The 26569-nt window shown below is 27.7% G+C and overlaps 6 protein-coding genes across 9 annotated transcripts; 3 read left to right on the top strand and 3 right to left on the bottom strand.

Annotated features, from left to right (window-relative positions):
* Positions 1 to 1666: 1666 nt before the first annotated feature.
* On the bottom strand, positions 1667 to 5882 carry LOC127066950 (beta-1,4-mannosyltransferase egh). Its single transcript, XM_051001287.1, has 3 exons — positions 5596 to 5882; positions 4272 to 5080; positions 1667 to 4204 (listed from the first exon to the last, which is right to left on the bottom strand). Exons 2-3 carry the CDS (start codon positions 5073 to 5075, stop codon positions 3632 to 3634), a joined length of 1377 nt encoding a protein of 458 aa, XP_050857244.1. The 5' UTR covers positions 5076 to 5080; positions 5596 to 5882; the 3' UTR covers positions 1667 to 3631.
* A 103-nt stretch (positions 5883 to 5985) lies between these two features.
* On the top strand, positions 5986 to 12262 carry LOC127066946 (inositol polyphosphate 5-phosphatase OCRL). The gene is made up of 18 exons (XM_051001265.1): positions 5986 to 6176; positions 6728 to 6915; positions 7022 to 7202; positions 7474 to 7608; positions 7684 to 7796; positions 7879 to 8021; positions 8111 to 8284; positions 8361 to 8523; positions 8597 to 8775; positions 8867 to 9088; positions 9191 to 9326; positions 9407 to 9683; positions 9743 to 9880; positions 9973 to 10070; positions 10158 to 10335; positions 10443 to 10570; positions 10721 to 10832; positions 10926 to 12262. Exons 2-18 carry the CDS (start codon positions 6850 to 6852, stop codon positions 11084 to 11086), a joined length of 2604 nt encoding a protein of 867 aa, XP_050857222.1. The 5' UTR covers positions 5986 to 6176; positions 6728 to 6849; the 3' UTR covers positions 11087 to 12262.
* On the bottom strand, positions 10339 to 15350 carry LOC127066949 (importin subunit alpha). The gene is made up of 8 exons (XM_051001286.1): positions 15207 to 15350; positions 14617 to 14760; positions 14163 to 14482; positions 13770 to 14025; positions 13254 to 13392; positions 12809 to 13167; positions 12369 to 12701; positions 10339 to 12262 (listed from the first exon to the last, which is right to left on the bottom strand). Exons 2-8 carry the CDS (start codon positions 14680 to 14682, stop codon positions 12164 to 12166), a joined length of 1572 nt encoding a protein of 523 aa, XP_050857243.1. The 5' UTR covers positions 14683 to 14760; positions 15207 to 15350; the 3' UTR covers positions 10339 to 12163.
* Positions 15351 to 17849: 2499 nt separating this feature from the next.
* LOC127067101 (uncharacterized) lies at positions 17850 to 21719 on the top strand. The gene is made up of 3 exons (XM_051001630.1): positions 17850 to 17992; positions 18186 to 18260; positions 18907 to 21719. Exons 1-3 carry the CDS (start codon positions 17978 to 17980, stop codon positions 21694 to 21696), a joined length of 2880 nt encoding a protein of 959 aa, XP_050857587.1. The 5' UTR covers positions 17850 to 17977; the 3' UTR covers positions 21697 to 21719.
* Positions 21720 to 22300: 581 nt separating this feature from the next.
* On the top strand, positions 22301 to 24189 carry LOC127067282 (60S ribosomal protein L13a). Its single transcript, XM_051002051.1, has 6 exons — positions 22301 to 22414; positions 22892 to 23022; positions 23115 to 23224; positions 23409 to 23554; positions 23830 to 23952; positions 24067 to 24189. The coding sequence occupies exons 1-6, from the start codon at positions 22394 to 22396 to the stop codon at positions 24148 to 24150; spliced, it is 615 nt and encodes a 204-aa protein (XP_050858008.1). The 5' UTR covers positions 22301 to 22393; the 3' UTR covers positions 24151 to 24189.
* Positions 24040 to 26358, bottom strand: LOC127067279 (DNA-directed RNA polymerase II subunit GRINL1A). 4 transcript variants are annotated; one of them, XM_051002041.1, is made up of 5 exons: positions 26216 to 26358; positions 25532 to 25704; positions 25216 to 25474; positions 24779 to 25150; positions 24040 to 24696 (listed from the first exon to the last, which is right to left on the bottom strand). In XM_051002041.1, the coding sequence occupies exons 2-5, from the start codon at positions 25681 to 25683 to the stop codon at positions 24478 to 24480; spliced, it is 1002 nt and encodes a 333-aa protein (XP_050857998.1). In that variant the 5' UTR covers positions 25684 to 25704; positions 26216 to 26358; the 3' UTR covers positions 24040 to 24477. The 4 variants fall into 4 exon arrangements, with proteins under 4 accessions (XP_050857998.1, XP_050858001.1, XP_050857999.1 ...); XM_051002044.1 differs by having other exon boundaries at positions 26246 to 26351; XM_051002042.1 differs by lacking the exon at positions 26216 to 26358 and adding an exon at positions 26152 to 26170.
* Between the last annotated feature and the right edge of the window lie 211 nt (positions 26359 to 26569).

A 26569-nucleotide genomic window follows, 5' to 3' on the forward strand; every position in this document is an offset into this window, starting at 1 on the left:
TATATCTTTGTTATATGGTTGCTACAAATAAACTGTTAAAACAGTAAGATATCATTTTCTCGTCATTTAAAAAATGGATTATAAATATTTAGTTATATTATCACAAAAAAAAAAATTGCACACCTTTTTTGAAAGTGATCAAATAAAGAATGTAACAATATATAAAATATAACAAACTAAACTCACAATAATTCAAGGGCTATCTAGTAACATATTTTGAAATATTTATTAAATAGTTGTTAGTTCGATTTTATTTGCAGTGGACTGTATATCATGTGAATAGGAAAATAGATAAAAAAAAGGATGTGTAATCCAATAAATATGAACGTCATCAAACGGATCATTTTGCCAAAAATCAAGCGAAGATAATCTTTACATAATCTTAATTAGATATTTGTGATATATACATTAAAAAAATACATTAGATCAAATAATATAGATTGTCTAATTCTCATGGCATAGAAGCTGCTGTTTTTGAAAATTCCGATTCTTTTTTATATATAAAATTTTGTGTTATTATACGATACATTATTGTGTTGTTATTCGCTATTACGCCGAATGATATTCATTTTCAAATAAAACATTTTATACATAATATGAAACACAAAATATTAATTAAAATAAGCTAAGAGAATATATATACACACACACACACATATACGTATGCATTTCTATATTATGTGTAAGATTTTTAAATGCTTATTTGCATTATAAAAATATAGGTTAAAAACAATATATAATTAAGTTTTATTGTTTGCTGCACTGCTAATTGAGTTAATCGTTGATTAAAGTTAACCAAATTTGATCGAAGTTGCTTTAAATACATTAGTTGGTCAGTACATACATACATATGCACATACATACTCAGTATAAATTTTGTATAGTACCATGAAACAATTATGAAACAATCACTGTTATAAAAGATGGATTAAGCAATTAATAAATGATATAAATTTATAAAATTTTTGTCTATTATTTATTGTTACAAACGAAGATTGTTCCAGTATTCATACATATATAGAAATCATCTTGAATAAACAAACGAGAGATGAAAATACGCATATTATTTGTTTATATTTCAGAAAATGTGGTCGAAAATTGTAGCAAGAATCGCCAATAAATATATTCCGTATATATCACTTCCATTTGGTTGTGTCATTGGTTTTATTGGATATCATTTAGAAGGATGGATATCCAACCGTTATACACCTGGGACCGCTCCTGTGAATCAGCAACGTGAAGAAAGATTATTAGAAAATATAGATTCTACATCTACTAAGGAAAAGCATAATCCTTTAGAGGTCAATCTTTCACCTTCGCTTTCGACTTAATGCAGATACATATAAACAAATTTGTTAGCTGTTCTAACGCTAATTACTTACGTTATGTAATATAAATATGTAAATATAAAAGTACATGTTAAGCCACTTAAGTAATAAAAATAATTTTACGTAACTGTTACGATAAATTCTATATTTAGATATTGTTTTGTAAATTTATATCTTATATGAAGAGACTTTTATATATATATATATATATATATATATATATATATATATATAGACGTAGAAAAAATATCTGTTACTTAGCTTTCAGTAAACAGTTTCATATTTTAACTAGATTCGTTTATGATATGGTTAATAAAAAAATAAGTCACACATAATCATATATTTGTATATTCATTTTAATATTTTGTTTCATAGTATTTATTATATATGCAATGAATGCTTTTTAAACTAATATTCAATGATTTTATTAACATAAATCAAGTTTGTATATATATATATATATATGTATATGTCTGTTAAGACATATATACATTTTTAAATATTCTAATTAATAATTTTCGATATTAAACTTAATTTTTTTGATATTTACATATTACTTTCTTAAAGACACACATTCTTTCACATGTAAGATATATACTAAAAATAAATGGTATAGACATAGTAATAAACATTTAATACATTTAGTATTATTGTTACAAACATTTCTATAGTTAGTAATGTGTCAATTCTTTTAAATTTTATGACTAGATTGCTTAAGTCTTTTTGAATAATCTTATCTACTACTTATTACTTCACTAAATATTAAGATTTGAATATATCATTACATGAAGCAACAAAACACAGATCCAAGAGGCACAAATTTAGAATAACAATTTCTTATAAAAACATCATTTCAGAATATTATAAAAAAAAATATTTACTTTAAATTGGAATTAAAATTGTTTCAACATGACTTTATTTCATTTTTGCTCTATATGTTGTTTTCACTTATTGGATATGTTGATACATATGAAAATAATATAATACACATTCTTCAACACTCTATTGATTGAAACTTTTTAAATAGCAAAAAATTGAATAGATTTGGAGGGAAATAATAACTTTTTTTTGTTTTATTTTGGAAGATACATTATGTTTTTCTTTTATGTCCGCTTTTATTGTAGATAAATATGTTTCCTAAAATATGAAATCTTTAGAAATAGCCACGTTTGATTGTTTAATTCAAACGACATTCAAAGAAAATGAATGTTTATAAAAGTCAAAACTCAAAATTTAGAAATGATCGATTATATAAAATATTAGAAATATTATTTTAGTAGTATGATTACAAAATACATATTAAATCAGAGTAAATGTAATATAAATATTTATTATATATGTAGTTTTATTTTCAAAAATTCTTAATTTTCTGTCTTATTAACTAATCAAATAATTTAAGTATTTTATACGTAATACCTTGTAAAGATTTAATGTAATATAATAGAATTAAATTCATAACATTACTTCGTACATACAAATATTTATATCATAGAATCAAAGATGTCTAATTGGATACTTATAAGAATAGTAGGTATTATGTGAATTGTTGTATCGTGTTGACCTCATTGCAATCTTTTATGTTTGTTCTTTTGGAGGCACTTAGCTTTTATATTTTATTTCTTTAGAAAATATGTAATTAGATTAAAAAAGTTAACAAAGTAGAAATGAAGATTAATCCATTAGACATCTCTCTCCCTCTATCTCTATCACAGATGATATTAATATTTTTTGATTATAAAAGTATGTAATTATATTAAATAATAACTGACAAATAATAATATTAAAAATGAAAAGAAAGTATGTATATGATTGAAATATATTACAAGTGCTTTTTTTTAATAACAATATGTTTTTTTAGATTCAATTTCATGCAATTTTAATTTACTTTTTTATCTTAACAATTCTATAAATTGTAGAAAATTGTATGTTATAAAAGAACAAATTCAAGCTTTATTTATATTGCTATTTCACAATGCTTTGGAAAATAAATATGCAATAATAATGATCAATATTATTGAAAAATTTATTAAACTAATAATACTAAGACCTTTTTAAAATAATAAATAAATATTACCTTATTAGATTACAACTGAATGTAGATACATTATTTGGTTTCCTAGTAAAACTTTACATACTTATTTAAGTAATTAAACATTTTAAGTTCCAAACATTTTCCACTTATCAATGTTGTAAGTCTATTTATATTGATATTTTTTCGATATTGATATTGCTATTTTCATAGACTTACAGGTACCGATTATATGCACATATGATACGTTGTTGAGCACACAGTACTTAAACAATCATACAGTTATAGGTGGTTTGTACTCTTTGTTAACAACATAAAATTTATGTTTTTTACCAAATAAACCCCATATTACAGCAACATTCTCAATTATTAAGTTAAAAGGAATAGTTGATAATGCTCCACACAAACATAATAAAAAATGAATAATACCAAAACGATATAAAGAAAATGATTTAACTACTCCAAATACATACATATAAATATTTACGGCTCCTATAAAAGCACACAAAAAATCTATAAGTGGAGAACAACTAATAGGACATAGCCATGCTAAAATAATATTAGAAGTAGATAAGGGCATTGTTATCCATGAGTAACAAGATATACCTAGTAGCAATTTTTTTTTCAATGGAATTGCTTTGGAATGGACCACTAGTAATATACCTTGTAGCCACCTTTTTCTTTGTTGTACAAAATCCCATAATGTAAATGGTGATTTTTCCCACATTTCTCCATCTACAAAATTAAACGTATACCCCTGTGAAAAGGCTTTCATGGCAAAGAAGCAATCTTCTGCAACAGATCCATCTAAACCATTGTTAAATGAAACTTCTCTCTCTGCTGCCATCTATAAGATAAAAGTTATTGTTGCATATCTGATTTGATAATAAGAAATATCATCTATCTGTCATTACCTGAGTGACAACATAAGAACCCTTCATACTAAATAATGGTTTATGAAACATTGTAAATTGTAATCTTAATTTTCCCATATCATCTGCTACTCTAAAGCTGTCTGCTAATGTTGTAATCCAATTAACAACATCTTCATTTGCATATGTGATTAGGCCTTGACCAAATTGATGTTTCCCATCCAATACAAAATTTAATATTCCACGAATAGAATTTTCTGTCATTAAAGTTTCTTCATCCAAATGTACAATCCAATCATGATCAGCTAATTCATTTACTGAATTTTCAAGGCAGTATTGTAAAGCACGTGCTTTAAACAAAGCACCACTACTTGTGCGATAGTTTGCAGGTACAACAATTTCTGTAATTCTACGATGAGATACCAACCCTATTGGTTTGTCACTTACTACTTCTATTTGGAAGTTCTCAAGGCCTGCTTCTATACATTTATTTAAATTTCTATTTACATTAGTTTTGACTAATTGTGGATAATCTCCACGTGTTACTATTCTGATACAAATAAATGGTGCTAATAGTGGTGAACCTTTCAGAATAACTTTATCCGGAAATGCATTATAAATCGTTAATCCAACAAAATTAAATAGAACTTGAGGAAGTGAAAGAAAAGTCACACTTCGTAACAGATATAATATTAAAGCACCAAAAAATCCATATCTGACCCAGGGATCTAATTGTTCTGTTTTATCAATGTTCCATTGTAATCCCCCAGAGACAAATTCAAATATAAGAATAACAATGAGCAGTAAGCAACAATGTAAAACATGTTTCATAATACTGCTTAACATTATGCCTGTAATATAGAATAAAAATATTTTATCACTATAACAAATAATTTCAAAGTAATAAATTCTTAAAATTATAGATATATTATTTATTATAGTTATATTAAAAAATTAAATTTATATACATTAAGATTAAAATTGGGTGCTAAAAGAAACAAAATATATATATGTGAATATATAGTTTAATTAATTTAATTTAATTAAAATGACATTAGCAAGAAAGTAGAAAAAGTGTGTGTGTGTGTATAACTTTGAGATATATAAATATTATCTTATCTTTAAATAAAAATAATCAACTAAGTTAATCATTGAAAGAATTCAATGAGATCTTATCATTTTCATACTTTATCCTTTATCTTAACAAGTAGTATAAGTTATATCTAAATTTCATATGTTTAACATATTTAAATATATTAATTAATTTCTTTATTACAATAAATAAGAAAATGACAGGAAATAGTAAACATTCTGTATCTAGTGTATTAAAACTGTAATCATTTTGACCTATAATAAACATATATACCTGTTTTATGTAGAGCTTCTAATTAAAAATATGTTTCGAAAAATTTGTTTATCCCATTGCCTGTAATAAGGCAATAGGTAAATAACATATAAATAAAAATTTCACGAAGCAACGACCAACACAGACATTTTTGCAACTTTGTACTTATTTTTCAGTGTTACCATCAGTTACCACCAATAACACCAAATTATACTGAACCGATATAAGTATATTTCTATATAACGATAACTAATTCCATTTAATTTTGTGATTGGTTGAGCAATTATACCATGAAAATACTTCTGATACATTTCTATTAGTTTTCGTGTAAACAAGACAATCCATATTTTACTTTTATCGCGTGCCATCTTTCTGTTTTCTAAGTTCTGATAGTTATACCAATCTATGTATAAAACCTTCATAGATTTAGATAATACGTTTTTGACGCTAGTGTAATAAATAGTGATAGCTCTGTCAAAGAGTTTTGTAATTTTACATTTTTATTGAAATGTATATTTGCTTTTCTTTTTAATATTTTATCTAAAAATTGAATCATGACTGTAATTAAGGAAATATGAATTTTTTTAAATATATATTAAGTGGTAAGTAAAGCAATACGAATTATACGATAAATGATACTTTTTTTGATTAAGCGTCTCCTTATAATCTCTCTCTCCCTCCTCCCTCTCTATCCCCCCTCTCTATTTCCCTTTCTTTCTCTGTTTCTGTCTCTCTCTTCCTCGCTCTCTTTCCCCCTCCTTCTCCTTCTCTCTCTCTTTTCCCCTGCCTCCCTCCTTTCCTACTATGTATCTATCTATCTATATTAATTATACTTAATATTGTACCTATGTATACACATACATCCACGTATTTGTTTTGAATAAGTATTATTATATATTTGCGCATGGTTGTAATCGACAACGAATTTTTCTAACACAAAGAAATATTTCTTTTTTAATTTCTTATCCTTTCAATGCTTCAAAAATTTCTGTTATCTCATTAATTTTATTATTAAATTGCTGTTAATTGTATTTGTCCTTTAACCATTAGTATTCTGAGACATTTATATAATTAATTTATAAAAAAAAATTATATATATTTAATATAAAATATTAATATTATTAATGATATAAATAAAAGTAATAATTTTTAGGAGATAGAAATACAAAAAATAAAATAAAAAATAAATAGATACTCATGGTTCATTGCATCTGTATTTAACAAATTATATACCAAGTGCCATATAATCTGCAATTTATATTTATAACTAATACCATGGCTTCATCAGAACAATTGGCTATTATTCAATCCAAATTTATTTCTGGTGAAATAGTAGTGATTGTATCCTTTATCTAAATTAATACAAATTTTATTTTAGTAACTGATATTAAAAGTGATAGAAACATTTTATGTATACATTTATAAATAACCTTAACTAGATTTAAAGGCAATGGAAGCATCTTTAATGCAAGGATGGGTAAAAGCAACACGTGTAATAGCCTTAGTTAATAAAGGAGCAACATATGCTCTAGTAGTATTTCTTATATCTAGAACACCTCCACAAGTGTATAGTGATTTAACTATAGAAAGAGTACTACCTATTGATCAGGATTTTAAGTGTGATATAGGTAATTATAAATACAATAAAACTCTCTGTCTCTGTCTCACACACACACACACACACACACACAATGCAATAAATATGTTCCATGTTATAGAAAACTTTCCACATTATATTTTGACACTCACATAGTCAGAAATTAGCCTTTACATTCATAATCAATATATAATCCATAGGTTTATATGACATGGAACATCTGTTGTATTATACAGAGATTCATTGTATTTTATATTTTTATTGTTCAGAAACAGATAATAAATATCTATCATATTATTTAGATACAGGTGGAAAGCAACAAGAAGGTTTATATGTATATTTGAACATAGCATTCAGAAAGCTTCGTTTGATATTCGAAATGAAACGTGGTACATCAACAAGTTCTTTAGTCTCTGAAATATTTCGTGCTATAGAAGGTAATGTATTATTTATATTCTGGAAAGAAAATATTTTCTGACATTGAAGATTTATTCAAAGTATATCTTTTTTAGTTTACCAAAAATCAAAAATTTCACCAGCAGAATACTTATGGATAAAAAAATTAACAGGATATATGAGTAATTTAGATAGTACTAGTAATGAAACTCAAAATGTGATTGATCCTGTAAGAATTTGAAAGTAATTCCAATTATTATTAATTAATTTATCATCTATTTGAAAGTTGATTGAATTTAATTATTTTACAGCTTGTAGAATTAGAAAGTCCTGATTTAGTTGTATCCAGACAAACCATAGCATCTGGAAAATCACCAGTTGCTGCAAGGGAATCTGTAGTGCGTTACCAGATGGCATGTAAAGAAGATGATTATACATACAGCAAGACTTTTCGGTTTGTTACTCTTTCTTCTATAAATATATATTTTTATATATGTAATTATAGATTTTGTATTCCTGATTTGAATTATATTTTTGTTACAGTATATTTATAGGAACATGGAATGTGAATGGACAACCGCCAAATGGAATTAAATTAGAAGAATGGTTAAGTAGTGACCAAATACCTCCTGATGTGTATGCTATTGGATTTCAAGAATTAGATTTAAGTAAAGAAGCATTCTTATTTAATGATACACCACGAGAAGAAGAATGGAGGTAAAAATTCATTGTCAGAATGTAAAAGACATTTACTATAATCAATTTCACTTACAATTAATTACTTTTTTTATAGGATAGTTGTAACAAAATCTCTTCATCCTAAAGGTACTTATTGTCCAGTTGCTGTTGTAAGACTAGTAGGCATGATGTTGCTTGTATTTGCTCAAAAAGTACATATGCCATATATACAAAACGTTTGTACTGACACAGTGGGTACAGGAATTATGGGTAAACTGGTACATCTTTTTTTCTTTATTTTAATATTTATAATCATCTATTTAAATAGTTTATCTTACATTATTATTAAAGGGAAACAAAGGTGGTGTAGCAGTAAGCTGTTCAATTCATAATACATCTATTTGCTTTGTTAATGCGCATTTAGCAGCTCATTGTGAAGAATATGAACGGCGAAATCAAGATTATGCAGATATATGTGCAAGGCTCTCTTTTTCAAAATATGTGCCACCTAAAAGCTTTAAAGAGCATGAGTAAGCAAATATATGTATATAATGTAGTAATTTGATATAATTTATTGTAAGGTACTATTTCATATTTATTTCTTATTTTGGTTCTTTATAGTCAAATTTATTGGTTGGGAGATCTTAATTATCGGATAACAGAAATGGATGCAACAATAGCTAAGCACTATATTCTTATAGGATATTATGCTCCTATTTTAGCATTAGATCAATTAGGTCAACAAAGACGACTAGGTCGTGTATTTCAAGAATTTCAAGAAGCTGAGATAAAATTCAAACCGACCTATAAGTATGATCCGGGTACAGACAATTGGGATTCCAGGTTTTGTTAAATTTAAAAAATCTTATTTAAAATAATTATCAAATTCGTATATATGTCATTAAAATAAATGTATTTTACTTCCAATATTTAATTAAAAAATAGTGAAAAGGGTAGAGCACCAGCTTGGTGTGATCGAATTTTATGGAAGGGTGAAGCTATCACGGCACTAGAATATAGAAGTCATGCTGAATTAAAAATATCTGATCATAAACCAGTCAGTGCTGTTTTTGATTCACAAGTAAGATATCTGAAAACAGAGATGTATTGAAATATTATGTTGGACATAGCATTAAGTACTATTATCTTTGATTACTATAGATCAGAATTATTGATGTGGTAAAATATCGTAAGACCCATGAAGAAGTTATGAAGAAATTAGATAAACTAGAAAATGAATTTTTACCCCAAGTAATGGTTGATACAACTGAAGTAATCTTCGATACTTTAAAGTTTCTTGAACCTAGTAGTAAAGATCTCATTATAGCTAATACAGGACAAGTGCCAGTTCAATTTGAATTCATAAAAAAATTAGATGATACCAGTTATTGTAAAGACTGGTTACATATAGAGCCCTATACAGGTTTTATAAAACCAGGTAAACATTTTTTATGATATAATAATGACTTTTTTTTATAATATTATATTGTTTTATAGGTGAAAAGTGTGATATTAAATTAGAAATATACGTTGATAAGAAGTCAGCATGCAAACTAAATTCTGGAGAAGACAAATTATATGATATATTAGTTTTACATCTTGAAGGAGGCAAAGATATTTTTATAACAGTTACAGGTACATATAAATGTTTATTTTTTGTCTTGAATGAATGAAAAATTTATAATTTTTCAACAAATATTTTTTTTATAATGATACATTATTAAAAGGTACTTATGAGAGAAGTTGTTTTGGATCATCAATGGAAGCATTAGTTCACATTCCAATACCAATAGGAGAAGTTACAGCCGGTCGATTGGTAGAATTAGTAAGTATATTTTAAATTAAGTTAATAAATATTATAGAGAAACTTAAAAATATCAATTACTTTATTACTATATCATATTTATTGTAGGAAAATAATAAAAATTTATCGCTAGAACCGTATGCAATACCAAAAGAAATATTTCAATTAGTTGATATACTATATCGTCATGGTATAAAAACTCCTGGCCTCTTTGAAACACCTGGTCTTCATAGTGAAATTATTGCTATAAGAGACTGGTTGGATAATGGAAGTCAAGAATCTATGCGTATCCTTTAAAATACGTATATTTATTTATTTATTTATTTATTTATTTATTTATTTACACGAAAGATGTAAAACTAAATATTTCTTAACATGTTCGATCGAATGAAGCTGGTAGCGTACATTCTGTAGCAGAGGCATTACTTTTGCTACTAGAATCGACGGCAGAACCTTTGATACCATATAATCTACATAGTGTTTGCTTAACAGCAGCGACGAGCTATTTACAATGCAAACAAGTAATATAGAAAGCTTATATATATATATGTTAAACATATACTATATATATATATATATATATATATATATATATATATATACATATACTAAGAATTCACACATACACACAATATGTATTTTTCGTAATTGAATATCATTTTTAATTGTAGATTGTTATGCAACTTTCTGAAACCAGGAGAAGCGTGTTTTTGTATATTATTTTTTTCTTACAAGAGCTTTTAAACCACACTCAAGACAATGAATTGGATGCTAAAACTCTTGGTTAGTTAAAATACATGTTTGTTATTTCTTATAAGTTTACATAATGTAAAAACATATGTAATGTTAAAAAAAAAATTATGAATCTTTTCATAGCAACTTTGTTTGGATCAATCTTTTTACGAGATCCACCAAGAAGCAGAGAAGACCGACTACAAAGAAGTCGTGCAACACAAGCTACATTTGATAGAAAAAAAGCTGCATTTGTCTATCATTTTCTAGTGAATGATCAAAGTGACATCGTTCTTGGTCGATAGTATAAAAATGGTTTATGCAATTCTACGTAGCGTACATTAATATGCTTGTATGGATCACTACAATGTTTGCCTATTAATATTTTATATATTTATAACATAAATTATGTATAGAAGTAAGGACGGATAGATGATATAGAAATGACCAGAAAGTATTATTTTTTACTTTACAGTTTTAAGTATTTTGGCAATATTATGAGTACTCAATAGGTTTTTTTTCACGAAGTTCTTGTGAGAGTTAGATTATTCTACTATGGTAGCATAATCCACTTTCCATGTGCTTATATGTTTAGTAAACAGGTTAAACAATATTAGTTTAGTGCATACCTATACATAAATATTGTATATTAAGTATGTACTCAATTATCTAGTCACTATAATTTATAATAAATTTTTCATTAAAATATATTTCAGATTTTTAACATAAACTAAATTTCATATATTATAAAATTACATATAACCGATCTTTTAATTTCTTTAAAAGGTATATTCTATTATATGTATAAAAGGTTATAAGATCAAAGTACGTAAGCGAATCAAGTACACATGAATTTTATTAAAAAATACATAAAAAAACAAATTTGTATTATTAATTAGATTCAGTATAACTGACAAATATACGTCTTTGTGTCACAATATGAAAAGGAAGTATAAGGAATAAAAAATACGACAAAAAACTCAACATGCACAAGATACTTTGAAAAATTAATTTTTGAAAAGCCTATCTTAATCTTAATATTTTATGATATTATATCTTCCAAATAAATGTGGAACGTATATATTCCAAAAATCATAGAGAGAGATCGTAGAGAGCACAATTTCGCATACTAGTCGAAATCGTAAATTTAAACAAATTTTCTCAGTACAGATCAATACAATATAGTAAATTGTTACCATAAAAAAAAAGATAATAAAACACTTTTTCGAAATAATTTTCGCTGTTTAAGAATATAAAAAGAACACAAAATACGAAGTATTAGTTTAGCGTGATGAGATTGCTAATATTTTGCAGTTATTATGAAATATTTACAAATGAATTATAACTTGTTGTGAGCTGTAATATATGAATGATTAAACATTTTAAAAATTAAAACCTTTCTGAGGTGCAGTATCAGCAGGTGTAAACTGTAATTGTCCATCTTGTGTTGTAGGTAATGTTGATGAAGCGACCTCGGTATCCTATTTTTATTAGTGAATGGCATTCATTAATCTCATAAAATATAAAGCTAATTGTAAATATAGATTTTATGAAATTAATATAATAAATCTCCATATTTGTACTTACGCCATCTGAGAAAAATGTATCAATCATTGCTATGGCTTTTTGGTATACTTGTTCATTTTCATTTTGTTGTAAAAATTCAAGTTTGTCAAGTCCACCAACTTCTTCAATCATAACAGCCACACGTTCTACTTCACCCATTTTTACAGCTGCTTGCAAAATATTTGTTAAACCATCCAGAACAACAAGGACAGTCTTCCAATCTTTAGATACAAGCAAATTACAAAATGGTGTTAATACACCCATCTGTACTAAATGAGCTAACTGTTGAACTGAACCTCCTGAAGTTAAATTAGTTATAGCCCATGCTGCTTCTTTTTGTGATTTATAATCACCCTGTAAATATATTAATTTTACTAAAATTAAAACTAAAACAAGTGATGGATAAAAAATTTTTAAATGATTTAAAAATATAACATTTTTTTATAAAGACATCAACTTACAGATTCAAGCACTTGAATTAAAGGTGGTAAAAGATTAGCATGTATAACATGCTGAATTTGTTCTACATTTCCAGCAGTAATATTACTAATAGTCCAAGCAGCTTCTTTGACGATATTTACGCGATTATGTTGTAATAATGCACCAAGATGTTGAAGTCCACCTGCAGAAATGATTGCGTCCGTTTGTACATCATTTCCTGTAACTATATTTCCAACTGCTCGTAGTGCTGGTGTAAGAAGTGTTACTTCATTGGATGAAAGTAACTCTACTAATTTTTGAATAACACCAGATTCAATTACTACTTGTATCTTGTCATTTGGTCCATCAGTAAGATATGACAATGCCCAACAAGCATCAGCTATAATATTTATATAATATATAAATACTGATTAACATATTCTACTATATTACTTGTTATATTATCTAAAACTATTCTTATTATACCTAAAATATCCTTATCAGTATTGCTAAGCAATCGATTAAGTACTGGTAGAGCTGTTCTTACAATTTCAAATGGTGGTGGTGGATTTTTATTTCGACACAAATTTGATAATGTCCAAACGATATTACGGGCAAATGTTACCTATATTCGTTAAATATAGTTAAATTTAGTTAAATTTAGTTCAAAATATACAAACAATATATTTTCGTAGAATTTAAATTATCCATTACAACATAAAACTAAGGCTGTATGAAATAATCGAAGAGATGGATAAAAAAATAATTATTAAAAATATTATATGTATTTATCGTCGATCGAACATATACACGATATATGAATCATCAAAATATTGTCCTAGAAGAGACTGCAAAACAAAGATTTGATAAGTGAAATTCTGTATAACAACATACAATTATTTTAATTGTAACAATATATTTATAGATATACTCTTTCATGCACAGATAATTGAAAAAATTAACAAATGTTTTAAGAGTATTCATATAAAATGTCATACATACAGGAGTATCAGGCTTAATTAAATCCAATAAAAGTGGCATTGCATCGTGGCCAAGAACAAGATCACGAGCCATTGGTCCATCTCCAGCAATGTTTCCCAATGCCCATACAGCTTGCTCCGCAACATTCAATGAAGAAGATTTTAGCAAAGCTACTAATTTTGGAATAGCACCATGTTTCACAACAACATGTGTCTGTTCAGATGTGCCTGAGGCTACATTAGTTAAAGCCCATGCTGCTTCAAACTGTAGTGCAGAGCTATAAATTAATGAATAAATATTAATTATTACATAAACAACTTAAAAAGAATTAAATTGTAAACAACTTCTGAATAATACCAATATTGTATCAGAACTTTATTATAAGTAACATAATATAAAAAGTTATCATCATACTTGTGATGAGAGTCCAAGAATTCAATGCAGCGTGGTACTATTCCCTGCTGTATCATGTTGTCTATAGGTGGATTTTTTTCACGACTCAACATCTTCCTACAAGCCTGTGTTGCTTGAAGCTGGATAGTCTCATCAGAAGAATGCATACCACCAACAATCTCTTCAATTGATGTAGAGATAGGGAGTACATCATGGTTTTCTGTTTGTGATAATGGTTCTGCATCTTCGATTATATTTAAATTACGTCTTTTTAATAACTGATTTTCTTTCTTTGCTTTGCGTAACTCTACAGACATTTCACTTCTTCTCCTACGTGCTTCCTATAATTGCAAATTATAAAATATAACAAAACCTATTGTCTTGTAATATGCATTCTTGTATTATGAATATATTTTAAACATTATGAAATTTATAGTAAAAAATATAAACATAAAAAATGATACATTGAACTCACTTCATGTTTATTATTGAATTTGAAATTAGCAATTCTAGTATTACGTTCAGCTTCTGGAGCAGGCATATTTTATACAATACTGATCTCCAACAGATAAGTCCAATTGAAATTAGAAAGATGCTTTTAAAAAATCTGAAAATTATTCTAAAATATCAAATAAAAATTAGAATTGTAACTGTAATATATATATATAATTTTTTTTTTGTAATGTCGAATATATCTACATTCTTTCGGAAATTATGTATTTTCTTCACAATATTATTGAAATGGTGTATAACAAAGGACATTATTTCTGATCACAGTTCAAAATTTAACTTGACAAATAAATTAAATAATATCATAAGCAACATTATATTGATGTGAACTAAAAATGAAGAACGAATTACAGTTATTGTATATCTTCGATTAACTGCGCATCATATTGTTGCGTTCGTTTCAAAGAAATACTGAAGGCGTTATGGCATAACGGTTACTGGTTACTATTTTTTCTCTTAAGGGTTTCTTCTACGTGTACATATGTTAATATCAATTTCTATCCGAAAATGTAGAAATAATTAAATTTTTAAGAATCATGTCATATTTATACTTACTCTAAATTAATTTAGAAATGAGATGATGAAAATCGTATAAATGAATTTGAAAGAACCAAAGCACTCATCGACTAATCACGACCCGCGCGGCGATGATACAATGGCTGAAGAACTGGTTGCGCTTTTCTTGGCGACCTGTTGCTGTTACCAAACATAGAAAAAAATTGAAATTGCTCTTGACCAATTATGGCTTTTACTCTTCAGAGTTATAACAAAGTGCAAGATCGCAATTGGCTAAGAGAATATATGCGATATGTGATTGGTCTAAAAAATGTTTAATTTTTTTCACTGACCAATAGCAATACATAGACATAGACAAGAATCATGTAACTTGTATTGAGGACAGAATTATATTAACGTAAAATGAACTATATATTGCTTATCGTTCACTCACTCTCTTTTTTCATTTTCTCTTTTTATCTATTACATTGGAATCCACCCATTCGGTTGCGATCGCAGCACCAAAAGTAACTAGAAAGATAGCGTGACAAATAATCACAAGTAAACACGTGAAGTTCTCGGTTTCTAAATTAACACAAAAAAAAAGGAAAAGAAAAAAGAATCTTTTATATGTATTTTAATTTCTTATATAAATATTGAGAATATATATTTTGTTATCATTTATATGATACGAGCGTGCACGCGTTTATGTCTGTATAACCACATTATATGGTTATTTACAGTAATTTATCTTTCAAGTTATAACGGCCTACATATGTGTAAATAAACAAATTGTAAATAATAACGTAATCAATTTCATATTAGAACTAAGAACTCACATTCCATCTATCTTATATTATTCGTATAAAGAAAAATACTATTTTTTGTTACAAATTTTTATTCGAAAGCTATGTTTTCACGAACAATACAAGGAACTTTTTATTGCCTCTTGTTGCTACATGTTTCAAAACATTTCCAATAAATATCAGTTTATAGAAACATATTATTCATATTGAAACAAAATAATCAGAAGAATATTTGGATATTGTTTCAGTTTCAGTATTTTATGCTTGTCAAATGCGAATTTAGAATATCTACTTTGAGGTATCAATCTTATAGACGGAAAATTGAAATAAATCGTAAATCAGCGATATCATCCGTAGAACAACTGTCATTTACATTGAAATTTCGCAATAATAACATTTGTACCTTCTGTACTCTTTAATTAACTTAATAATTAAATCATTTTCCATGTTACTATATCGAACGTTTTATATATATGTATGTACGTATACGTGTATAAATCACATTAACATTGTAGCGACGATACGTATGTAATATGAAGGGTGACAAAGAGTACAGAATGGAAGATCATTTGTTGTTGTTGTCATATATTGTTACATGTTTCATTTTTGTTTTTATTTTTACGACATTTCTTGCTAACAATAGAAACACGAAGAATCATTCGGTAACAAGCGGCAACTTTTTCAAGATACATAGAACATCAACAAAAAGTTTTTGCTTCACTGAGATCGTAGCTTAATAATAATGATCATACATAATAGAAAAGCAATATATTTATTACCATGCGTAGCTCATTATTATAAATTTCGAGAGATTTCTCAATTAATTTTCACTTTTAAATATATACGAATATTTTTAACAGCAATGCCATTGATAGAAAGGGAAGCTTCTTCTACTGGAGCGAAGTCGATTGATGCAGTATCGTTTCATTTTATTGTCAAAGAACTTTATATGTATGTATTAAAGTAATTAAAGTAATTCGTTTAAAAATAATTTTAAACTCGAAAGATAAGAATTAATGATAAAGTTCGAAATATTATTTTGTTTTTACTGTAGGTAAAGAAAAGAATAAAGAAACATACAGCGATCGTCAAAAAGAAATAAAAATTATGACGATGTATAAATAAGATAATTACAAAATTGTCAATAATAGTTGCTTATCGCTAAATAAAAGAAAATTGTGTTTTTCAAGCGACGATACCAACAAGAATATTACACTAAATAATGGTGAAAAATGATAGGTTGATTAACAATGTATTGCATTATAACATAAAAAATTTACGTGAAACCCATAAAAAATTTCGGTTTTTAGTAGATAAATTTCAGAGTAATATCACCATGTTCATATGTTCATATGTACGTTGAAATACGAGTACACTAATATTTTACATTCCGGATTGACAAAAGGATATTCCAAAGAATATATTCTATTTTTTTATACGAAATATTGTTTCAATGATAATAATTTTCAATGATAACTGAAATTTAAAAGAAGTAGAAAAAATCCTATTATTAAATAGCCGTATCTCGGGAACTATAGCGATCTAAAATTTTCAAAGTTAGCACTTTTTTGCGACATATTAAAAAAAGGAGAATAGAAGAAAAAGATAATCCAAAATGTGAAATTTTTTGTATGAATGGCCCACTTCCTTCTTAATCCTATGGATCATCGCGTTGTTCTCTTTCTTGCTCTCAAATTCTTAGTAATCGCGGACGATCGCACCCGACATACGTATGTATATTGAAAACTGGATGCTGGACAGATTCTGTATGTGGCAGTAGCTTTCTTCGAACACTTTCGACGCGTGGGGATAACTGGAACTTTTAAGTCAAGTCAAGTGCATCCCGTCAGAGCAAAGTAGTATACTGTGTCATTTCAAAGTGCGTTCGTTGTGTCAAGATTCTGTGAAGAATTCGGAGACTTAATAAGAAAACGGCCGCAGAAGGTCGCATAACACTAAAAAGTTTTTCTATCGTAGGATTACCGCAAAGTGATAGCTGACTTTTCATGTATTAAATTAGAAGAAATGCAATACCGTATAGTAAGTTTTTCCGCAATTCATCGAGCCAAAATAATATAAAATAAAAAATTTATTTATAGGTACATAGAATTAATTGAAACATAGTTTTTTATTAATATTGCATATAAAAATCATATCATAAATACATTTCTTCTTTGAGACATTACAAAGAAAAGAAAATTTATGAAAAATATTTAATCGTTTTGATTTACAGCTTGCTGTTACCATTTGGTCGAGTATTATTGGAAATTTGGAGTTTTGCACTGCGAATGACTCAGCTAATAAATACGTAAGTACAATCAACTTAATTACTAACACATTTTAGAGAAGAGCATAACAAAATATCTCGCTATGACTATATTTTTGAATGTATATTTAAAATTAAATTGTTTTTATCAAATTTTCTACTCGTCCAAAAAAAGCCACCAAATTTAGCAAAAATAATGAGAAGAGAGCGTGCAAAAATTTGTATTATTTTCTTTACGTTCCAGTATATTAGGAACTAATGATTTTTTATGCATTTTACTTTTACGCGACCTATCAAATTTATACAACTCTCACTGGTTTTTCTTTCAAATGAGTCAGAAAAATACGACGCATCATTTCCCGCAATGCAGTCCTTTTTTCACTTCTGCATCCAACGGTATAGGAGAAAGGGAGATCATCCTGGTACCGTAATTGCGCCTTTCTCTCATCGCGACTCTGCCTGATGCGCTAATTTCGAACTGCTTTACTGTAGAGATATTCCACTTAAACAGGTTTTGAACGAATCATGTCGACTCTTGGCACGATTCTCTAAACTTTCCTTCCACTATATTATACAAATGTGATATATGATATGGAACAAATCAATGTTTCCATCTAACTATTGTTATTTGCTATTTTCGTAGATACCGATACATTAATATTAAATGCCTTTGTTATATCTTTTTCAGACCGAGCACTTGGTAGAAATTCAAGCGTATCCGCAGAAACAAATTATAGACCCTTCACTTTCGAAAAAATTATATTTGAAGAATGGAACTTTTTACGAAAGTACAACTGATATAATAACATTCAAGCAAGATGAATTATCAGATCGATTTTCTACCCTCGATGATATCCATCTTCGTCAACCTACGGTAAAGAACAATGAAACAAATGATACGAATATAGTGGATCTCGCGGGTTCCGAAGAATCCTACTTTTTTCAAGATTCTGATAACTTTGGACAAAAAAGTCGATCTGTTCCGTTATCGAATGTCAAATATGACATGTCTGTATCTCACAGAAGACTTAAAGAAATAAACGATCAATCTGGCTCGTCGGATATTTTACAAAGGATTTTTACGATGCCATTTAGAGATGTAAATGAAATGGATAAAAAAAAAAGCAAAATAAAAGATGTGGTGAAAAATAATATTTCTATTGGAAATATAATACGAATAAGAAATAACGGAGAGAGTACGATAGGGAGTGGAATAAATGAAAGGACTTCCGAACAAGGTGAATTAAATGATGAGGAAAGAATATTCGATCGTATTGATCACATCGACGCAACGATCAAATCAGAGAAGAATGATTTCATTAAAGAATCCGATAGTCTTTCAATGGTATCGTCGCCGTTTGAAAGACTTTCTGGTCCTATAATCGTACCGGATTTTCCACAGTTAAAAGCTTCAAATTCGCTGTTAATATCAGAAAAGACACCGAATAAGAGCGATAATCCGGAAATACAAGATGTAATTGGATCGACTCTCGTTTTGAATCCTCTTCGCGTTGGTGTAGCTCTTGTAAATGCTAAAGAAAATACTTTGATCGATGATGATAGCGAAAATAATCAATCAATTAAGTGCGTTGTCTCTTCTAGCACCGCACAAACTGAAGTGAATACACTTGACGGAGGAAATGCTACGAGCAATAACGAATCCACAAAGTCCTGTTCGAATATAAATATAAATTACGAATTTTCTAAGCAGTCGGAATCGCCAATTTTTGACGAAGATTTGACGAAGAAGAAGAAAGCCGATGATACTGTCGAAATTCAGAAATCGATTGAAATTTATCATAATGCTCCTGTTCAAGAAATACATTATCCAGTGGAATTATCTCCGCCGATTTCTCGTCACGTTGACAATATATTCCAAAAAGCTAAAGTAAATAACGCGATCAATTTGGATAATATACAAAAAGAATTTCGTATTAGGGGAGAACATCGGTCGGCTGATCTTGATGTTCAACCAGGAAATTCAAACTTTTATATTAGTAATTTCGACGATAATATCGAAGAAAAAATTTCGCGAACTCGTCAATCGATCGGTTTTCAAGAAAAACCAAATAATTTAATCGTTGGTAACTCCGATAGTGTTGCTAAGAAAAATATCAATTTTCCATATATTTCCATGGGATTATATCTGTCCAGCGACAAACGGGTAGAAGCTAATCCGTTTCCAGCTCAACAGAGTACTAGCAGTAGTGGCAATAATATTGGTATACCAATTTTGTTATTGCCGGGCCAATCTCAAGATGCTATATCATACGAACAATATACAGATGCAGGAAATATCTTCAATAGGATATCAACAACGGCAAGTGGAGGGAATAAACATCAAACATTAAATAGTTTTAAATCAGATAAAGAAGGTAGTGATCATCATTACGTGGTAAATATGAACGAAGAAAGATCGGACCCATCTCAATATCATCTTTTTCAAAAGATCATTCAGAATAATCCTCTTCCTGTGATCGAGACCAGATACGTTTTACCAGTCTCCTCGCCTTATTCTGTAATAGCGAAGAAATCTTTCGAGAAACCTACTTATGGCTTACATTCTACTGAATTAGGAAATGTGGATAACAAAGTATTTTATTCGATTGAAAAAATAATGGATAAACAAGCGTCGTTACCACAACAACTTGCTCAAATACCAAATGATAAACAGACGATAGAAAAACAAACTCGTTTACCGAATCCGTATGCATTTTATGTTGAAAAAACAGAAGAAAAGAAAGTACCTCAAGTCATTCATAGATTCATCATGCAACCTTACCCGATTCATATAAAATTTCCATCTCTCTCGACTGAAAAACTCATTTCGGATCATTCGGAGAAGAAGGTAGTAAAACATAATCGTAAATCTTATCCTATTGAGGTCGGAAAAAATTCAGAAAACATTAAAGTGCATTCCGAAGAGATTGATAAACTTGTTCAACCATCGCAAGTTCATCGATCATTACAGAAATTTTACGCTGAAGTTTCGTCGATTCCTTTTCATAGAAACTATATAAATTCGTCTTCGATTCACGAAAACGCACGTAAAAAGCCAAGCTTCTACTTTGGAGAAAGTACTACGGGATATAATAATAAAAATGGTCATTACAATTACTTAGAACAATCCTCGAATTCTGTTCCTCCGAAAGAAATTGCTTCCATTGGAAATTTGCGCTCTTATAGAAGACGCGGTAGAATTTTCGAAAAGGATAGGACACCAAAAAACAAATACATGGATTCGCGTCAAACGTCGTCGAGTTCTTTGCGAATGCAATTAAAATCCTCACCGTCTTTCCTTGTTGAAACACAACAATCAGTTGTACCAGGGATTATGAGAAATGCTCGACAATCCGAAGGGTATCCCTTAGGAGATATTGGTAATTTCAAACAATCAAAAGTTGAATATGGTTTCAAACCGCCAATGATTCCTTCTACTCAATACGATGAGCAAACGGCATCTAAAGTTGATAAATAAATTTTTTATACATCGTCAACAAGATTTTTATACACCGTCACTGAACATCGATAGCTTTACATATTGTTATTATTTTTCGATTTTATTTTTTTTTACATATTAAATAATCAACATTTTTTTTAGATTATCAAAGCTCATACGTAACCGTTCATTTCCCTCTCCTATGTTTTTCTACGATAATAGATTTTTTATTATGCAAATTTTATATCCAATAATATTGAAACAATTGATTTTCTTCTAAAATTAATTCAATAAATTATAAATTTATGATTGCTGAATTGAATCTCTCTTAACGTGTAATCACTATATATGTATGTTTTGTTTTTTGAATTTAACGTCACAATAATACAAAATATTTTATAAATTCACAATTTTCGATAAATATATAGCGCAATCCATTTTTTGGTGGAATTAATGAAACTATAATTCCGATGCAATTAATAATAATGTATAACATCTCGTATATCTTATAGAGTTTATCAAATTTCTTCTCTATTTATTTTAAAATAGATGCTTAATTATTTTATTTCACTAGAATATTTTAATTTCACTAGAAAATATACACAGTGTATACATCGGAGAGTACTATATTTTTACAATGTTGGTAACATTGATAAGAAATCTCTATGAATGAACTTCCGGTAAGAACTTTTACATCACTTTATGTCTGTTGGATCTTTTCCGGTACGGTGTCGAAATGACTGGCTTCAGTGAAAAGGTTCGTAGCAAAGTTTTATTTATTTAAATGTTCTGAGGCATTATTTTTATATTTATTTGTCAATGTCAATTAAAATATACTGCAAAAAGAAAATGATGTGCGCCGAAAATATTATTTTCTCTAACATATCGTATCGGGCGAAAAGTTAGGTTCTGTTCGTACCTTACCCACATTGTTCGTTATAGATTGTTTTCTTGTCAGTATGCCTTATTAATTGTTTCCATATATTCAATAAAGTGTTAGTATTAGTACGTTTTATATAAAATTAATTCTATAATAAATGTTAAAGTGTTTCTATACATAATATTTTATTGAGACGCTTTTTCATTGATATCGTAAACACGTGGATTTTATCAATGTCGTTTTATTGTTATCATTATGATCTATGCATATCTTGTAATAAATCTCTCGTGTAATATTAATTAGGTAATAAAAAAACTATAATATTCTATCACTAATATAATCGTATATTTTTAGCCAATATTGATAGATGGCCGCGGCCATCTACTCGGCCGTTTAGCGGCTATTATTGCAAAAACTATTTTGCAAGGTAACAAAGTTATCGTTGTTCGTAGCGAACAACTTAATATTTCTGGTAACTTCTTCAGGTTTGTATATATTATTATTTCTTAAATAGAAACTTAACCAATAATGAAAGTAGAAAATATATTATTATCTGTATGTATCTTTTTGATTACAGGAATAAGTTGAAGTTTATGTCATTCTTGCGTAAAAGATGTAACGTCAATCCTGCACGTGGTCCGTTTCATTTCCGTGCACCTAGTAAAATTTTATGGAAAACAGTTAGAGGTATGCTTTATAATGTGTGTGTGCGTTTTTTTTTTCTTTTTTTTTATATATCAATGATTACATATATCTTACCTACATTATTTGATAATTAATGAAATTACTATAATTTATGAGATCTTTAAGAATGCAGATATACATTTTATGGTTCTATTGAACTATTATTAATAAGAATATCTTATTGCAGGTATGATTCCACATAAGACGCAAAGGGGTAAGGATGCTCTTCGAAGGTTGAAAGTTTATGAAGGCTGTCCACCACCATATGATCATAGGAAACGTGTTGTTGTACCAGGTGCTATGAGAGTGATGTGTCTGAAGCCTGGTAGAAAGGTAATTTTTTATTATTGTGAATGTTGTAAATGTGTGTATATGAGTTCTATATTTTTAAGTTCTTCTCTAATTATTATATATATGATTTGTTTGTCAATGACATTATTTTATAGAAAACAATGATGGTATGGTAATTTGCGCCTGAGTACGGTATATTTTACCGGATTTGATGACATATTTAGCTGAGTTGTACAATAATATAAATATTTACATATATATATAAATGTTCATGCAGTAAAATACTGCAATTTTTGCGAATATTTCTTTTGTTTTAGTATTGTCATGTAGGAAGATTGTCCCATGAAGTTGGTTGGAAATACAAAGCTGTGGTGCGTACTTTGGAAAACAAGCGACGTGTCAGATCCATTCTTGAGGTCCAAAAGAGAAATAAGCTCAAAGTGAGTTTTTTTAATAATAAATTACTATTTTTATTTAAGAAGTTATATGTATATGTGTGTGTGAGTATTTAAAATTTTATACAAACATATGTTTAACTAATTTTTTAATTACAGAAACTCACAAAACAGGCTGGAGCATCTGTTGCTAGAGCTGCAGCTCCATACACAGAAATCATTAACAATTTTGGCTACAATTGATATACAACTAAAATAAAATAAAAGTTATAAATATGGAAATTTTATCCTTTCTTCACCTAAATTTAGAATTTTAAATAAAACAAAGTAAAATGAAGATATTCTTAGGTTTTCGCAAGATATGTTCCAAGAACTGATAAGATATTAAATTATTTTAATTTTTTAATATTTAAATATAAATATTTTTTAAATTTATCATATATATATACAATATTTTCTACAGTATTTATTTACAGAATGAAACAAACTGTACAATTACATTCAACTTGTTTTTGCAACGTTAAACTTATGGTTTTCGTTTCCATAATTATTTTTTAATTGATCCTGTATTTAACTTTTAATAGAATCTATTGTATAAACAATAGTTCCTCTCTTATCATTATCTTCTTCGTCATGTACTTCTTCTTCTTCACTTTCAGAACTAGAAGAACTATCCTCCTTTATAGCTTTATGTACACGATAATCGCCTACATTCTCTGGTATATAACCAATATTATGCAAACCTAGTTGTTGCGTTAATCGTTCTGCTGCGTGTTTTGCTTGCATTTCCTATTAAAAAAATAAATATATTAAATAGAATAATCTTTTACAATACAACTTGATTTCTCTATAAGATGATTTGTCTTATTACCTGTAACTTTTTTACATGTTCTCTTTGCAATTGTAAAGATTCATTCAAACTTAAAGATTTTATAGCACCATGTACTATATGAGGTGGAGTAGCAGCAGTGATTTCCCAATATTTTGTATATTTTCTTTCTTTCTCCTTCTCTGGGTCATGAACATTACTCTTACTAGTTTTATATGGTTTAAATGGTTCCCTTTTTAATTGATTTTTTTCCTGAGATTTTTCAACTTTATCAATAACATATTTTACATGTATTGGTTCTGCAGATGTTTCATTTTCAAAAGATGCAATTTCCTCTAAGTCTTCTGGTTTTATTAATGATTCCACTGGTTGTAAAGGTATAATTTTCTTTTTATGTACACCAGTTCCTGTAGGCTATTATTGTATAGACATTGATAAGAATATCTGTCTTTTTATAGATATAGTTGTATAGAACTTACTTGTGCTAAAATCTTTAATGGATCTTCTTCTTCATCATCACTATCCAATTCAATGATTTTATTTTTATGAACTTCTTTGGTATAAGAACCTGTCCATTCTAATTCATTCATTGCTGCTTTTCCTTCGGATGCTATATTCAGTCTTGATAGAAATACAGCTGCTTTATCTATTTCTTTCTGATAATTGAGTATGTTTAATAATTTATCTCGAAATGCTATGATCTTTTCCCCTTTATCAGGAAGTATCGAAATAAATTTTCTGAAAAATAATATATAAGAAAATATTGAAATAAAACTTGTATTACATACTACTCACTTATTTGTTAGCATTTTATTCTGTCGATCTAAAAGTTCTTCTAATTCTATCTTTGATTTGTTAGCTAAATCTTCAATATGTCCTTGATTCTCCTTCTTTGTTGGCGGTGGTATATCCCCTGGTACTTTTTTAATAATCTTCTTTGGATACATTTCTTTTTTTGAATAGATAACCTATTATTAGAGAAATATATTACGAGTACGGGTCGGATTCAAACAAAATTTAATTAATATATATACAAAATGTAAATGTAAAGAAAACATTTAAGTTTCTGATATTTTTTTTTTATAAATTAATGTTCTTATAAGACGATATCACACAATAAAAAAATATTATATGATATAATAATGCAGTTAAATTAAAAAACGTTTAAATAATGACTTATTTGATCGCTCATAACCTAAAAATCGTTCTGTTATTGTCAATTCTATGAAAGAATAAAGAGAGAGAGGAATAGAATATATCATAAATTTGATTATAATCTATATATCTGTATACAACGGAAATTCTACTTTTGTCATATTAATAATTAATAAATTAATTAATATTAATAAATTAATCATTTTTTAATAAATATGTAGAATATACAAGATAACAAGATGGATTTGTGAAATATATACTTTATATGATCTAGCGATTGTGTATATTAAAACATATATAAGAAATTAATATTTTATTATTTACATAAAAATCTATAATCTATATGATTAATACATTTTTTAAATTTTACGCGAATAAAATTAGCATTAACAAGATGGCGGTTATATTTTCACTTTCTTTACATGCCCTGACATATAGAATCGAACTGTGTTCCATTCTCAAATGATGGAATTAAACGACGAAGAGGCAAAATATAATACCTTTTAGTAATTATTATATATTTATAAATTATTAATAAAAAAAGAAAAAAGAATTCTGTTTTCTAGGAAAAATTAATTTTCCGTAAGTTGGCAATCCTGTACTATTGGTATAAACGTAATAATTCTTTTATACAAGAAAACTTTTTTAACGCAATAAAATAATCAAATTTTGTTATTC

Source organism: Vespula vulgaris, chromosome 10 (assembly GCF_905475345.1).
Source record: "Vespula vulgaris chromosome 10, iyVesVulg1.1, whole genome shotgun sequence".
NCBI lineage: Eukaryota > Metazoa > Arthropoda > Insecta > Hymenoptera > Vespidae > Vespula > Vespula vulgaris.